Source organism: Ambystoma mexicanum, chromosome 5q (assembly GCF_040938575.1).
Source record: "Ambystoma mexicanum isolate Mex_15411 chromosome 5q, UKY_AmexF1_1, whole genome shotgun sequence".
Lineage (NCBI taxonomy): Eukaryota > Metazoa > Chordata > Amphibia > Caudata > Ambystomatidae > Ambystoma > Ambystoma mexicanum.
This window is the reverse complement of record NC_090933.1, coordinates 1,372,085,217-1,372,102,409: the sequence shown is the minus strand read 5'-3', so window position 1 is coordinate 1,372,102,409 and position 17,193 is coordinate 1,372,085,217. Positions and strand designations below refer to the sequence as shown.

The 17,193-nt window shown below is 44.8% G+C and overlaps 1 protein-coding gene across 3 annotated transcripts in view; it reads left to right on the top strand.

Moving 5' to 3' along the window:
* LOC138498168 (zinc finger protein 84-like) overlaps window positions 1–17,193 on the top strand; it is a 228,364-nt gene that overhangs the window by 51,682 nt on the left and 159,489 nt on the right. Inside the window, exon 3 of one of the 3 annotated variants that reach the window (XM_069622049.1) lies at window positions 5,312–6,981. The exons of the other annotated variants lie outside the window; for them this stretch is intronic. Coding sequence (XP_069478150.1) covers window positions 6,048–6,981 — 934 coding nt within the window. The 5' untranslated portion in view covers window positions 5,312–6,047. The remainder of the gene's footprint in view (window positions 1–5,311; window positions 6,982–17,193) is intronic. 3 annotated transcript variants of the gene reach the window in all.

Genomic DNA, 17,193 nt, shown 5'->3' with positions numbered 1-17,193 from the left:
GCTCATCTATGGCAGTCTGCCATTTTTTCCTTGGGTCCAAGTATATTTGTACAGGTAGTTTTTCATTGTCACTCTGCATTTTGTCTTGACACATTAATATAACAGTGACACTAGGTATGCAACTATTATGGAGATAAACCTCCATTGCATCATTTGTTTTGGCAACGGTTTGACATTCATTCATGTTGCTGTTTTGTGATTTTAGTTTCTTAGGTCTCAATGGTTTTTTGGATAAGGACCACAGCACTCCATTTACCCCATCTATGAGAGGAGACCATCTTTTCAGGCAATCTGTCCCCATCAGAAATGGAATTTCATAAAAAGATGTGATTAATACCTCTTGTTTCATTCTGTGTTTTCCTATTTTTATGTCAACCTCAGTTCTACCTATAATGGGCACCTCCTCCCCGTTAAAGTTATGCACCGGACCTTGATTTTCCTTCACCGTGATCTGATTTTGTGGGGATCTCCCTTCATTGATACTCTTTACCAGCTCCTTAGACATAATTGTGGCCTGTGCGCCAGTGTCAATCATTGCAAATGTTTGGCATTTTTCTTCTACAGTGATGGGAGAATAATACATGTCTTCAACTTCCTCAAATTCTTACTGATTTCGGGGCTCACCTTTCTCGGGCCTTTTTCACTTTTGGCTAAACACATTGGTAAATGGAAAGACATTTTTCTCTCCTTTTTGTCCATTTCTGCGCGATAGACTTTATTCATTTCTCCATGTTCAGAGGTTTTTTGGAGTGTGGCCACTGTTCGCCCATCCATCCAGGTATCATCAGGGGCCACATTACAACCCTCCAACTGACGATGTGTAACATCGTTCAGCAATCTGTCATTGTTTAATGCTGTGCATTTGTGATCATTTAGTGTGGTACCAGCCCTTTCAGCCTCTTCAAAAATATGTGGCTCAAAGAGTTCTTCAGGTGATTGACCTGTACCCTCCTTTTTAGTATTTCCTTTTTCTGCCTGTGTTTGGTCATTGTTCTGAGTGTCCAGGGAAGAAATTATAGCATCCCCACTTACTCCCTGTTTACTGGTATTCCCCATGCATGAGTCATTTTTCTTAAATCTGTCTTTTGTTCTTTTGGAGTTTCAGGTTTTCTTATTTCATTTGTACAAATCTTCAGTGTTTGATTTAGCTCTAGGTTAAACCGTACCTCTCTTTCAGAAGTATTTGCACTTTCTGTTACATGTTCACTTATTGGCATTTTCATTTTTAAATCATTAGACATCTCAGTCCTTATGCGAAATTACATCAGAGCATTCTGTCTTTTCGGCACTGTAGGCATCCTGAGTACTTAGTCACTTTTCAGAAGCTCCCCGGTCATTGCTATGGCCATCTGCCCCCTCCTTTGTTGGTTGTTTTTGTACTGTACAGAGCCTTCCTATTTGTTCAGCCAACATCTTCACTTGGCCTCGAGACACTGGAATCTTTCCATCTCTCTAGAATCCTCTCTGTGGCCTAGATCAATATTGATTGTTTTCTCCCTGATTCGATCTATTCTGTTACCTCTCAGGTGAGTGAATTCTATTGGGATGGTTTCTGAACTCTTGATTCATTTGTGGAAGGGGGCGGGGTGCGCCCATCCTTTGGTTACAGTCCCCTGGTGGGGAATCATTGTACTGCCGTGGGGTGTAATTCATGTTCTGTCTCATGTCATGTCTCTCATGTTGTGGGTATCCATTATCAGCAAATCGATCCACATATCGGGGTCTATCCTGATTACCATATATCATGGTGTTGGGATCCAATTTGCTCTGTGTCCCCAATGTCTGGTAGGGACCATCATTTCTTTGATCTTGATTTTGTCTCTGGTTATCAGGCTGATATCCTACCCGGGCAGGCTATCTCCTAAATAACTAGGGCTGATGTAGCTCTCCCCTTTTACTAGGATCATGTGATTGAAACATTGGTGCAGAGTGTGATGACCTTTGTTGATTAAACCTTTGTTCAGGTGCCGAATTATTTTTACCTAGACTTTGAGCAGACTCTAGGGACTTTTTGGCTGACCTGATTTCCATCACTGTTGCTGAGGGTTCTTTAGATTTAGGTCTAGTATCTTTCATTTTATCACTTTCTCTACCCTGACAATAGAGTACCTCATATAGTTTTGTGCTTTGATGCACAATCCACTCAAGGGACTTGTCACGATCAAATTCACGGACCGATTGAGATATGTCTTTCTGTAGCCCATAGAAGTAGGCAGTTTTAAATTCATTAGAATTGGGGTCAAAAGATGCATCAAAGCGAGAAAATGCTCTTTTTAAGTCTTGTAAAAACTGGCGAGGGGATGTATTAGGCCCAGCAGTGATTGTGTAAGCAACTTTCTTTGCCTCCTGTAATGACTGGAAAGGAGAAAAATGACGCCCAATTTCTTTTTCAAACTCCGCCCATGTCATATTCTGCTGTTCATTTAATCCCCTTATGATGCTGGCCGTCGGAGCATCTAAAGTTAAATGAAAATACTGCCTGTACTGTTCCTTGGGGATCTGGAGGGGTTTAAAAATGTCATGAACCGCTTCTAAGTGATCCTCAATGCAGCATTCCCCTCCTTTTTTAAATGGTTTGATCAGGGCTTTGATGGATTTCATTATCTTTATGGGGCTACTGGTTGCAATGCATGGAATTGCATTACCTGGTGACTCAACCCTGGTTCCAGGTGTATGGGATTGGTGGTGGCCCCCAATGGGAGTATCAAATCCCCCAAGGGCGCTGCAACCAAGTTCAGTCACCGGCCCAGTCACTGGAGCACTAGCTCTTTGGGTAGAAACAGAATTTACCTCCACTCCATTGAATGTAGTACCCTGCTGCCTCTCCTGGGACCTGGGAATGCACATTTGCTGTTCTAAGTCCTTACACTTTTTAAGGAGCCTGTCTGCTTCGTTTTGCAAATAGTTGTTTTCATCACTCATTTTATTAATTACCTCCTGCATGTCGCACATTTGCATTTGGCATTCATTAAATTCCATATTTCGCTTGTCTCTTTCTTGAAGCATTTTAATCACCTGTTCTACATTTTGGAGGCCACAGGGGCCATCTTGTTTTCCATCAGGAATCAACTGATTCCAATGGCAGGGCCTGGGTATCCCAAAATGGAGGATACTCAGAGCATCTGTCAAATTCAGCATGGAGCTACCACCAGCCCATACCCTGCTCTGTGGGCCACACAAAGGTGCCCAAAAACATACACTAGGGGTTCAGGGTTGTACCCCCACCCATGGGTGCCATAAAGGTATCCCAAGGGTCTTTACACCAAACCAAAAAAGAGGAAGAGCTGCACTGCCAGGAGTCCCACGTGGACTCCTGGGCAGAAAACAATGCAGAACACGCATGAAAAAGGACTACAGGACAAGGACAGGGAGGCCCTTTCCCTCCAATGCATTTTCAGCATCAGTGTACAGTTGAGAGCACCTATTACATTAGGCATGCCTGCAAGTGCATGGAATGCTATTTTGGTTTACTACCACACACTACCTTCAGCAAGGGGGTGGAGGGGGCGCTGTCCGGATATTGATTAGGCTCACCAGGTCATCATGTATGAGGTCCACTATAGTGGTGAGGGTGTCCCTGTCCAGCCGGTACAGGTTGTGGATCTGAGTGAGGGATTGGTGGCTGCCTGTGGGGTACAACTGCCTGCACATTGGGTATCTGCTGGCCCATAATCGCCCTCCTTCTCCTCCGCTGGCTCACTGGCTCCTCAATGAGTAGCTGTGCAGGCATGGCCTCCAGCTTTGCTACTGCTAGTGCTAATGGTAGCATTGCGGATTTGGAAGGGGTGTGGTGTGTGTGGGAGTGGTCCTTTTGTGCTGTGCCACAGTCCATTGCTTTCACCTCTGCTGATTGTGTGCACCTGTGGCAGGTTTCTACACACCAGATTCCTATTACCACTTGGTCCGCGATGCCAGTGTTTCTGGCATCATTTTATCTGTTATTGCCGGCATGTCCATACCAGTATTTGCATGTCCCTACACCTCTTAATGTGGACTTAATTGTGGCATGCCGGTGTCACTGGCACGGCTGCCGTGTGTCAACGCTGATACCTGCAACGGTGTGGCTGGCCACGGTGGGTCCCTGGCGATGCCGGTGACACTGGCATCGCAACTCGGACTACTCCGGTCCAGTAAAGGATGCCAGTATGTTAATACCGACAACGATATTACCGGAGTAGCATACTTGTAATTGGGCCCAATGTGTCTACTGTATTTCATTTCATGTTACAGAGCAAGTATAGTAAATAAAACATCCTGCTCCAATGTTCTCCTGGTTCCGATAATACCTTTTATGATAATACCTATTGGATATGATATCTACTATTGGCTCTACTGTTTACTAAATCCACTATTATCAGAGCAGCAAAATTTGTGCTAAATTAATTTGCTTCACTTTTTTGCACAAGTGCAAATCTTTGATCTGGGCCCTGGTGTCAAACACCTTCCTGAAAAGTTAGAACATATATGCATGATCCATATACAGTGTTCCTCATGCTCTTGAAACGGGTATAAATAAAAATGAATTCCACAATTTCAGATGCATATGACCTCTATCACATTGTATTTAATCATTGGAGGACCACTTCTCTGCCACCTATTAGGGTGCCTTTACCCCATTAGATACCACTTCAATGTCTTGTTAGATATTAGTACCGGGCAAGGGCAGTTTAGTAGCCTCCCAGTCAAACAGGAGGCTCAGAACGGAAGCTTTACCACATGGCAAAAACCCCGCTCCAAGCCGCCTCAAGCTGGAGGCCAGCATCTTTTTTCTAGGCAATCGGTAAGTGTGCCCAGTGCACCCATTACCCCACCCACGTACCTGCACTCCTCTGTCCATTGCTCACGCCAGGAGCACTCTGTGTTCCCGGCGCATCTCCTTCCCGGAAATGGGCTCAATGGAGATGGGCTCCAAGGAACGGGTGAAGGGACTAAATGTAGTTCCTGTTTTTTGCTCCCGTTGAGAAATGGCAATCAGGCTGTTTCACAACTTGAGAAAAAAACACTATTAGTACCCTGGTACAACATGCCGGCGTACCAACAGCAATATAATACTTGAAATGGGGGGGGGGTATTAATGCTCAGGTAATGCACCAAGTCTAACATTAAAGCAGTCTCTTCGGCTTCTAATTTATGCCCTGGGGCATTACCTGACCTGTAATTACCCCACACCACCCCTCGGCTAGGGTTATATTGCTTAATTAAATCATAACTAATGCACATCACAACTACTGAGACCCATTCTCCCTGTTAGCGATGCCTGCAGTTGTGAACATATGAAACTAATAATGTGCTTCTCCTTTTATTTCAATAGGTGATCGATTCCACACAAAAAATCCAAAAACCTTGAATGTTACATTCTCTGGACTATTAAAAAGCAAAGCGTCATTGATGCAATCTGCAATTTCCTAATGACTTAGAAGGATACAAGTTTGTGGTCCAGTTGTCTTTTCAGATTATTCGGGAACTGGCATTGAGAAGGCTATGGAATACATGATCGGTTTCCTCAATTCAACACATTTGTGGTAGAATCCAGAAAGAACGAGCTGCTATAAATACCTAGCATTACAGACTAATAGCAACATTGTTTGCTAACAATAGCAACAGTGTGTGTTGTGCAAAAAGAGCTGCCTTTTGGTTTTGCCCATTATTCCACAGAGAAAAAATGGGAGTGCTATTTCATGTTGTGAATGTAAGGCTGGTTTGTTTGAAGGATTTTGTGAAACACCTGTAAATGTACAGAGAATCCATGCAGTAAATATGTTTAAACCTTCAGTCAGATGAAACATCTTGTCACCAGAAAGGACCTACAGATGAGGAAACTCGTATACACTTGCAATTTGGTTAAAGGTTCAGTAGAAGGAATCCTCTTATTAAGCGCCTGACAGAATACACTGGCAAGAAACCTCAACCCAATGCATAGAATGTTGTAAAAATGCTCTAATGGATATATTAATCGCCCACGTTCGAACATAAGTGCAAATCCTCATCAGTGTACTGAATGTGGGAAAGCATTTGCTACAAATGCAAATCTTACTTCCCATCAGATAATGCATACAGGTGGTAAACTGCATAACTGCAGTGAATGTGGGAAAGGGTTTGCTCAGAAGGACCAGCTTATTAACCACCAAAGAACACATACAGGTGAGAAACCTTATCAGTGCACTGAATGTGGGAAGGTATTTGTTTGGAAGGGACAGCTTAGTGTACACCTGAGAACACATACAGGTGTGAAACCTTATCAGTGTACTGAATGTGCAAAGAGCTTTTCTTTAATGGGAGATCTTTATCGCCACCAAAGAAGACATACAGGTGAGAAACCTTATCAGTGTCCTGAATGTGCAAAGAGCTTTTCTTTAATGGGCGATCTTAATCGCCACCAGAGAACACATACAGGTGTGAAACCATATCCGTGCACTGAATGTGGGAAAGCATTTTCTATCAGGAGAAATCTTACTACTCACCAGAGAATGCATACAGGTGAGAAACCTTATCAGTGCACTGAATGTGGACAAGAATATTCTTTCAAGAAAAATCTTACTTCTCACCAGAGAATGCATACAGGTGAGAAACCTTATCAGTGTACTGAATGTGGGAAAGCATTTGCTCAGAAGGACCAGCTTATTAACCACCAGAGAACACATACAGGTGAGAAACCTTATCAGTGCACTGAATGTGGGAAAGAGTTTGTTTGGAAGGGACAGCTTAGTGTGCACCAGAGAACACATACAGGTGAGAAACCTTATCAGTGCACTGAATGTGGGAAAGAGTTTGTCTGGAAGGGCCAGCTGATTGTACACCAGAGCACACATACAGGTGAGAAACCTCATCAGTGCACCGAATGTGGGAAAGGGTTTGTTTGGAAGAGCCAACTTACTGTACACCAGAGAACACATACAGGTGAGAAACCCTATCAGTGCACAGAATGTGGGAAAGAATTTGTTACAAAGTCAAATTTTACTGTACACCAGAGAACACATACAGGTAAGAAACGTATGTGCACATAATGTGGGAAGAGCATTCTTTTGAAGGGAGAGCTTATTTGTCACAAGCAAACATGCACAGATAGGAAACCTTATCAGTGCACCGAACGGCAGAAATGGTTGTCAGCAGAGAGGTCTTATTTAACATCAGTAAACACATACAGGTGAGAAACCTCATCAGTGCACAGAATGTGGCAAAGGGTTTGGTTGGGAGAGACCGCTTGGTCACCACCAGCTAAAACAAATAGTGGCAGATTATGATTGGTTGAATCACTGTTAGAAATACATTCTTTCTGAAATAGTTTGAAGGGAGACCACCTTCTGTGTTAAGGTACCCTTCCTATGTAACACTTTGCCTAAAGACCTTAGGCAAATTAAAGGGCAGCAACATTTTGAAAAAAAAGTGTCAAGCGACTGTCACAATCAAGTGACATCTAGATGCTTCCTGATACGCATCTTTTCCTGTTTTTCCTTTCCTTCATTTTGGCTGGATTCTCTTGTGTCAATATACATCTGCTGTTTGAACCTGTAATCCTCTAGATGAACAAATGCCAAAGAAAATGTCAGCTACTAAAATGTGCCCTCCTCTGGCCACATATACTCCCCAAGAATGTGCAAATGCTCTCAACAGAAAATAGCAATTCTACAAACTATAAACTTAGAAGCAATGGACACATAGATTCCAGCCTCCCTACTTCTCCCAGTCGGCTCCATTGATATGTATAGCCCAGTGATACTAGCCATGCAGTACCAATGTAAGTTGTTCTACGGGCCTGTAGAAAAACCGTCAAGGAGAAATACATATTTTACTTTAATTGCTGGGTGCAAACGAAGTGTGAATTGCAAATAGAGCTGTTTTTGTACGTTTTTTATGTTAACCAATGCCTCCGCTGGAAATGAGTTACATTTGTACACCCCCAAAATGTAATTTTGCTTTCAGCCTCAAAACACACGTACAATTCAAATTATCTAGAGCTCTCTTTAATACAATTGGGAAAAAAGGTGTATTCTCACTTGCATAATTAGACTTGGCACAGCACATAATTATAATTGGTTATTTTATAACGTATGTAATACCCAGAGATTTCTATGTGCAGACCCAGGGATAGCGCCTATGTTGCTCCATGTCGTCTTGCTTCCAAGGCGAGTGTGTTGCCCCTGAGCTATCCCCCTGAGACAATGTGAAAAGACAATGGTGAGCATGGAATCCATAGATCTGGAATCTTCAGTATTATTCCAGAAGCCAGAATTTCCAAGAAATGCATGTCTGACCCCGACTACCCTTCTACTTCAACGCTATGTTTACTCTTTTCCAGAAAATTCTACAGCTTTACCACTATTGTCCAGTATCCTTATGATTAGTGCATAGTTCCCTGTCATAGAAGCGCATATAGAGGTACAATTGCATAAGAGAAGATGGATGTCTACTTTTAAAGCACTACATTTTAAGAAACTGATTTGGTGTGAAGGGATTGTGGAATGTCAAGTGTTCCATTACATTTTAAGGACATGTAATAAAACATGTGACCTTTGCAAATATAGTAGAAAGGGCAAATGGAACATAAATATTTGAGCTGTGCAGCAATATAACTCAGGCTAGTATGAAAATGAAATAGTATGTTTCTGACTAAACTGAAAGGCTTTTAGGCATAGTAGCATTGCCATTATTTCTGAATTCCAAGAAGGAATAGGGGACAAAAATGTTCACCAAATAAAATTGATCCTGGGTAAGCTCATATGTCCATTTTAAACTTTACACACTGAAGTTCATAAAATGAATACAATTCTGCTTATAAGAATGTTGAGCTTCTTCCAATATGACATTGTGTTAACATTAAAAATCAATTGTTAGTACCTCCATTTGAATGTTCATTCTTTTTTATGGCTTCACTTTTGTATAAATTGCTTCTTGCAACAGACGATTCATTTGGAGGAAAGAAACCAGCCAATCCATGGTCAAAGTATGATTTTGGGATGGTTCAGGCACTTATGGACCTTTGGTGTTCAGAGGAATATGATGCTATAACAACGCCCAGATGTTGGCACACTCCCTTCACACCTGTAAATGCACATCACTCCTTGAAGGACTAACAAAGAAACCCAATGGGTGAGGGGGGAATTGACAGGCAAGAGAAAATGATGCACGATGGAACATAACAGAGCTGGAGTCGGAGACCAACAATGGCTTATTTGCCAATTGTTCTCTGCAATCTTTTGGAAGACAGGATGCAGAAAGCTACTAATGGTATAGATCAAACAAAACTTAACAAGCCCTACTCATGTCCGCACTGCCCGCAAACCCATCCAGATGAAAAGGTTGACCAAACAGAAGCTCCAAAGCAGGTAGCAAAAACCATGCCTTATTTCGAAATCTCAAAATGTTTTAAAAGAAAATGTCTCAAGGTTCGTGTTGTGTTCAAAACAATGTCCTCGTCCAACCATCAGAATGCATCCCTTCTCCAGGGATATGCAGATTTGCCCTGGGTGTCTTGGAACCCCGAATTCAAGAATGTTCATTTCAGGCCCCTGCTGGGCTTTCACATCATATGTTTTTGGTCTGGTCCACTGTACATTTACCTTCCAATTGGTTGGTGCTTTTCCTAGCCTCAGGTGGGCTCTTGGTAGCTTTTGTTCATCCCTTCCTGGGATAAACTTGTGGTATGTCCCTTGTGGACTACAACTTCTCTGGCCCTTCTGCTTATTTGGTTTTGATGATCTCATCCTGGGTTATAATCTCGGTTGGCCCATTGAGGGCTACTTGCTTAGTTTCGTTCACACTGTCCTGGGGTATTCTCGTTGTTGGCATCTCACGGGCTATTGGCTTCTCTGGTCCCTTTGCATGCTCTGGTCTATTCACTCCATCTTGGTTATTTTCTTGGTCGGTCCCTCATGGGCTATGGACTTCTCTGGCCCCTTTCCTTATTCGTTTCTGTTCTTGGTTGATCCCTTCGCAGGCTACGGGCTTCTCCAGCCCCTGGGTTACGTTTTTGTATTCGCCCAGCTTGGGGTATACTCTTGGTTGTCCCTTTTGGTGGTGCTGCTCCAAGCATTCTCGCCCTGCAGGGAGCATTGGCATCTAATCTCCAGGACGCCGGTAACTCTCGCCTTCCGTGGTAGTGGTGGCGCTTCCTGCCTCGGTAGTCCTTCTCTGGCTTAAGGTTCCGCCTTCGTGGAAGCTCCAACATTCTCTGTTCTTTTTCCTTGTTCCACCCACTACAGCGTCTGCTCCGTACTGTGCTGCTCCGCGCAGCTTAACAGGCCTGCGTTCCTCTCTACAGTGGATGCTCTCCCTTTTAATGCTGGTTTGCCGGTCTTGAAGTGCTGGCTTTCACAAGAAGGTGACAACAAATACATGTCAGAAACTGAGTCTTACACGTTAAATGGGCCATGTACATAATTGCCCTGTTCACTTCCCACATAATCAGTATACATGCCAGGTTTATGTGAAAGGGAAGGTAGGGTGTTATCCATGGAGCATTTCTTGTTCCCAGAGAGGTTGTCCCTGTTGTAAAGCAGGTATCTTGGAGACAGCAGGTAAGTTGTCATCAAGTCTTCTTAATTAAGTTACATTCATCAGGTGACAATCGAGTTCATTCGGAGCTGAGCTCACTGGCTTCCACCACCTAGGCTACATACCTCCAACTGCCTGGAGTGGAACACTCACTCGACCACAAACATTACATGCACTCACAGAACCTTTTGGAGAAACCTGCAAATCCCCCACTAAAGTCCAGCCTAGAGTCTCCTTCCAGGTGGCCAGCAGAGGGCAGACACTTCCTGGTGCCAATCCTGGGGGTGGTGTACTGCAGGAGGACCATCTGGGCGGAGACGAGGCCCAGGGTGGTGGGGTGATTTCGCCGGGTGAGCCATGGTATTTCTCCTTGGAAGGAGGATGCTCTTCCCACTGATTTAAGGAGGAATTGGCTAATAGTCCTTTTTATATATCTCGACCACCTTTTAAGAATGGAAGGTTGAACTCTGAGGGTGTGATCCAACAAAGTGTTGTCTCCCAAGAACGGGTCTTTCATAATTTTAAAATCATATATTCTCCTCAATGCCAAAGATACACCAAGAGGAATGATGAAAATGTGTCCCTTTACGTCCTATCGGTCTCTGAAAACATCAAGGGAGGTAAAAACACTTAGAAATAATGCGAAAAAATGTATTTCCTTAAAAAGGACTACATGTCCCAGAATCACTCGTGGACTGTGGCGAAGAAGAGGGCTGAACTGAAGAACAAGCAGGTAGGACTGAAAGCCAGTGACAGGGTCAGGCAATCAACCCTAAGGGCCTGTACCTGAAGCCAGTTACCCACCTGAGGGGCCTAAAAGGCTGCTGCACGAAGGAGCAGAAGAGGGAAGCGGGAACTGGAAGGTCGGCAGCAGCAGAAGCAAGGCATGAGGCTGTCGGGTCACTAGGAAGTGTGACCACAGAAGGGACGTCCGAGCGAAGGAAGAGCAGATTTCATCTAAAGGCTCTGAGTTGGTCCTGTGCTCACAAGCCCTATGTTGCTGTGTCTGCAGTCTTTCCAGGTTCACCTAATTGCTGTGAACGCAGAGCTGAAGTTGTGCATCCATATGAGCCCTGTGTGCAGAAGCAAGCCGAGGGAAGCTGGAGAAAAGAAGACTCCATTTTCAAGGATGGATCTGAGACACCTTTGCAGCAGAGGGGTGTGTCCCAAGCGTGCCTAAGTAGCTTCTCCTTCCCAACTTTCTTGCTACTGCTATCAGCAAACAGTGTTTTTTTTGGAGCCGGTGAGTGAAACTCTATTCCCAAAGCACAAGAATTACCTTGCCGGTAACTGTAGCCACCAGAATTCACACTTGTGTAGAAGTTGGAGCGAGTGAAGATGATCGCAGTTGTGGGAAGTCTTCTATAACAAATCAAATTTGTATCGTGTTTTTTCAGCTTAAGTTAAAGTGCTCCCGTAAGAAGATAATCCTTCTTTTCCATTTGTTGCCTTTAAATCCATTACCGGGATGTTGCGTGCCTCCTATTAAGCGGGAGGCTGTTATCGGTAATTGGTCAAGAAGTTGTAATTGACTTAGTGTTACAAGAACATTTCACATCACAGGTTGCATATGAGAAACTGTTTCTCGATCCTTGTTAAAGTAGAACACTGACTGAATAAAAGGGAACGAAGTTGGAGTTTACCATCAAAAAGATATTGCGTATACCTAGTTATGTTTCTGAAGTGAAAACGGATACTTGCAACATTCAGAACAAACACACAATACGTGAAGTTGAAGTTGCAGGCATCACCCAAGCCAGTAGACTGTTTCTTTATAAAGTGAAACTAGCCCAATTAAGATCTGAACACGATATTCGGAAGTTGTTGAAAGTAATACTAACCCAGAATTCTCTGATAAGGTTATCCAAGGCTGGACAAGTGGAAATACAGCTTTGGGGTAACTTCTGGATATCGGAAGCTGTGCATGGAAGGGAGCCGGATGCCTGTTAAACAATCTGTGAAGCTGAGGCTGTTATAATTGACAGGAAGAAGCAGTCTAGAAGCTGAGACTGATTCTTTGTGGTAGCTGCAAGACTGAAAGAAAAGATAAAGAGGCTGCCTTTTTCGTACATTGTAAAAGGAGTGCCTTGCCAACCTGTAGAGGTCGAAGAGTTTTGTGCAAAATTGCATAACATTTAAAAAATGCATATTTGCAGCAGAAGCAGTAGCGCTGTGGTGGTCTAATGTTCCTTTGATTGAAATTATGAAATTGAAGCAGTAGTAGACTGTGAGGCAGATGAGTCTTCTTTCACGGTAACAGTCCCAGGAGGAAGTTGCTAAGGAAAGAGCAACTCCCCTAGAAGAAGCATCCTGACACATTTTATATAAGACACTGCAGAGGCTGCAAGAGCATATTTGTTCTTAAAGCTGATGATTTTTCTATTCAATCTTGGACGGAGGTCATCCAGGACTACTGTTACTCACTGACTGGGATCAATGGGGAACCAAGAGGTGAGTATGAATTCAGCCTGATCAGATTGAATTCAAGCAAGGTTTGATAAGGGCCGGAGCAACCAAGAACAAAACAGTGTGCAGGAGACAGTCTGATGGAACAGGCAAGGTTTCAACAATGGGCGTAGAATTCAAGCAATAAATCAGTAGGCAAGGGAGTCCGGGAAAACAGGCAGGGTTTGTCAGGAAGACGATCAATGAAGGTTTGTAAGACACTACCGGAAAGCATAAGTCAATGAGAAGCAGTTGGCTCCAGGTGGGAAGCCTCTTCTACAAAGCTCGAGGCGTTTTCTCCTATGCAAAACCACTGCTGCAGTCACATGAGCACCCAAACGCGGCGCAGTTTCTTGACGTAACTCTTCACCAAGCGTAGAACAATGGATGCCTGTCTCGAAGGCAAACGCCAAAGCAAAGGAGCAGCAACATTGTGTCGGCATGATGAAACAAGCACATAGGGATTAGTCCGTGGAGATTGGGAACAGGTGCAGAGCCTGCAGGATGCCGGATTTCTAACAGTATCCACCCCCATAGGCAGAGGCATCCCCCCCTGGTGGCATGAAAGGCACGTAATGAAGCAGGGGCATGGATGTTGGCCAAGGATTCCAAAGTTCTGTCTTCAGGTCCATAGCCCTTCCACCCCATAAGGTAATACGGAGTGCCATCGCACAAGCTCATGTCCAGGATAGCTGCCACTTCATATTCTTCAGCTCCATCCACCACAACAGGGGACGGACGGGAAGGTAGGCGCATACCAGATGGGCATGTCTTGAGCAATGATATGTAAAAGTTTATATGCTCCTGTTAGGAGGAAGGAAGGGCCAGGCGCAAAGCAACAGGATTAATCAGAGTTGTGATAACATTCGGTCCAACATAGTGTGGGATGAGCGACCTCGTCCCTGGTATCCAGAGATTCTTGGTCGATAGACAGACACGCATACCCACCTTGTAGACGGGCGCTGGTGAACGGTGCTTGTCAGTGAACCTAAGCCCGCAGAAGGTGTTCACAGATAGCAGTCTCTGACGCAGGCAAGAGCGGGGGGCTTATCCACAGGGAAGTCTGGCTCCAGGGCCAGCGAGCGAGGATGACACCCATATAATGCAAAAAACGGAGAAACACCAATGCACGGAGTTGTTGTAGTCAAATTCCGCTGAGTGTAGAACAGACAACCATGTATTTTGATAACTCGGGCACAGGCACCGTAAATATTGTTCAAGCATAGCATTCAAGTGTTCGGTCTGCCCGTCGGTTTGTGGATAGTGGGAAGTTGAATACTGATAGTTAATCGAAAAAGAAGAACTTCGGGCCCCACAGAAGTGAGATGTAAATTGAGTGCCCCTATCCATGACAATGACTGATGGTAGTCCATAGGAGCGATAGACCTGTTTGAGAAATAAATCGCCCAGGACCAGAGTCGACGGTAGACCTGAACAGGGGACAAACAGTGCTAGTTTTGTGAAATGGTCCACAACCGCCCATACCGTATCAAACCCCTGGACCCGTGGCAACTCCACAATAAAGTCCAGGGACGACATGTGCCAGGGTTTTTGCGGTACGGGAAGAGGCTGCAGTACTGCCACAGGTTTGCCATGGGTGGATTTACACTAACAGCAGATAAAGAGGTATCATTGATGACGTCCCTAGACTTAGAAGGCCACCAGGACCAGTGACGCAAGAGCTCCAATGTCTTTTGTCTGCCAGGGTGTGCTGCAATCAGGGAATCGTGCAACCATAGCAGAGCACAGGACTCCGCCTCCCCAGGCGATATGTAGATTCTCCCTTGAATGTAGGGTAGGCCTTGGACATGGGCAAGGTTCATTCCTGACACTTCGTCGGGGTGGCAGACAGCCATTCCTGTAGCAGGTTCCTGAGGGGAGGTTGAGGAGTACAAGCACAGGCCACCCTACTAGGTAGAAGCAAGGGAGCATTGCCTTCGACTACTGGGTGTCTGCGCACGAATGGGTAAGTGCATCAGTGCCCGTGTGGCAACCGGCTGGACAGTAAGTGCTCATGAAATCGAACTGAGAAAAAAAGATGCCAATGCGCCTGTTGGGCAGAGATACACTTCATAGTCCTGAAAGCCAACAGGCTGTGATGGTCTGAATAAGCAGTGACCTTGTGTTTAGCGCCAATAAATGGTGTCGCCATTCGGTGAAGTTGTCCTTTATGGCCAATAGTTCACACTCTGTCACCGTATAATCACATTTATAGGGAGCCAGCTTCCTAGAATAGAAGGCCACAGGATGAACTTTGTTGGAGCCGGGACACCCCTACAGCGAAACTGGGAGCGTCGGCTTCCACCAAGAACGGGAGATCCAGGTCGGGGTGTGGTAGTACAGGAGCAGAAGTACAAGCACTTTGAGCTTCAGGATTCCAATGGAAGGATCGTTTGGCACTGGTTAGGCAGTCAACTGGGCCGATACAGAGGAGAATGAATGGATGAACCAGTGATAACAATTTTAAAAACCAAGAAAAGACTGCAGGGATTGCCCTGGCTTTAGAGCAGCACATCCTGATTCCATTCAGTGTCAAATCATACCCCAGAAATTCAACCTCCCTGGAGTAAAATACACATTGCTCTGCCTTGACGTAGAGGTGATGGTCCCTCAGGCGTTGTAAGACTTTCTTGATGTGTGTAACATGTACTTCATATGATGGTGAGTAGATCAGGATGTCAAATTGGTCCATGATGCCGGGGATGACAAGATATTTGAACAGCCCGTATCGGGTCTTGAAAGCTGTCTTCCATTCGTCCCCTTTCTTTATACGGACCAGGTTATACGCTCCCCGCAAGTCCAGTTTGGTTTAAATGGCCAAAGACCCGAACTGATCGTAGCTGCATTTAAGGCATTGTAGTCTATGCAGGGCCAGAGGTCCCCTTCCTTCTTGGGACAAAAAACAAAGGAGAAGCCGCAGGGGACTTAGTATGTATGAAACAGAAAGTGCCTTGTCAATGTATTCCTTGAGTACTCGGTCCTCGAGGAGTGTGAGTGAATACAAACTGCCTGAAGGTACCTTGGCACCCGGAATGAGATCGGTTGGGCAATCGTAGGCACAATGAGGTGGCAAGGTCTGCCTTGCACTTGTCGAACACATCCATGAACAATGAATATTCAGAAGGGATTCCTTCAGGTGATGTAGAGGAAATTGAATCAATACAGGGAACTGTGGAGACCAGAACCTGACTAAGAACACTCTCGATAATGCTGTGCTCTTGAATACATGTCATTGCAAAAGGCAGAGGAAAATACTATTCCTTGGGAGACCCAGTCGATGTCTGGGTTATGCAAGCGCAACCAAGAGAGACCGAGTATGACCTTGGAAGTGAAGTGCCGTGATAAGGTTAAAAACTATGTCCGCCTTCATATGTAGCACTGCAGGCTGATGTGTTACAGGACTAGAGACCAGTGATGTGCCATCCACAGCATTTACACCTTCAGGGCTGGACTTGGCTATGGCGGGGTCCCCTGAGTGAATTGTGTACTGTAGGTCCATATAGTTCCCCGTGGCACCTGAATCTGTTAGCCTGAGCGCAAAAAGGTGCCCCCATAGAAACTGCAAACAATACCGGAAGACTAAAAGTGGTCAGATGAGTGGTGACCTGGGAGTCCAACAGAGAAGCTCCCGGCATAGGGACCCCTTCTATTGCCGGGATTTTGTTTCCCGCCTTCCATGCAGGCTTCTTTGGACATTCCCGCGACAGGTGCTCAGAGGACCAACAGTAGATGTATAGGTTATGTGTACGTAGATATTCCCTCTGGGCAGGGTTCAAGGGACCACGAATGGCCCCTGCCTGCATAGGTTCAGGGGGAGGCAATGAGGGTGGAGTCGGTTCATGAGCCGAAGAAACCGGGACTGGTGGCTTTCGTTCACCCCATCTTTCTACTCGGTGGGCATCAATCTGTAGTACCAACTCCAACTACTACTGAAAGCCTACGGGAACCTCGAACAGTGGCCAAGGTGTCTTTGAGGTTTTTGGAAAGACCTTTATAGAAAACAGCTACTTTCTTGTTCTCTATCCAGTCTGTCTTGGATGCCAATTTGTTGAATTTGGCTAGATAACCAAGGAGTATAGAGGTTCCTTGACCGAGATTCAACAGTTCGAAGTCCGTGGCCTGGGTCTTGTATCGAGTATCAAATATCCTGCTAATTTCTGTAAATAGTGCATTGCAATCATACAATATTTAAATGTTTGTTTCTAACAGGGGGTTAGCTCATGCGGCCGCGGTACCCCTTAAGTAGGAGAGGACAAA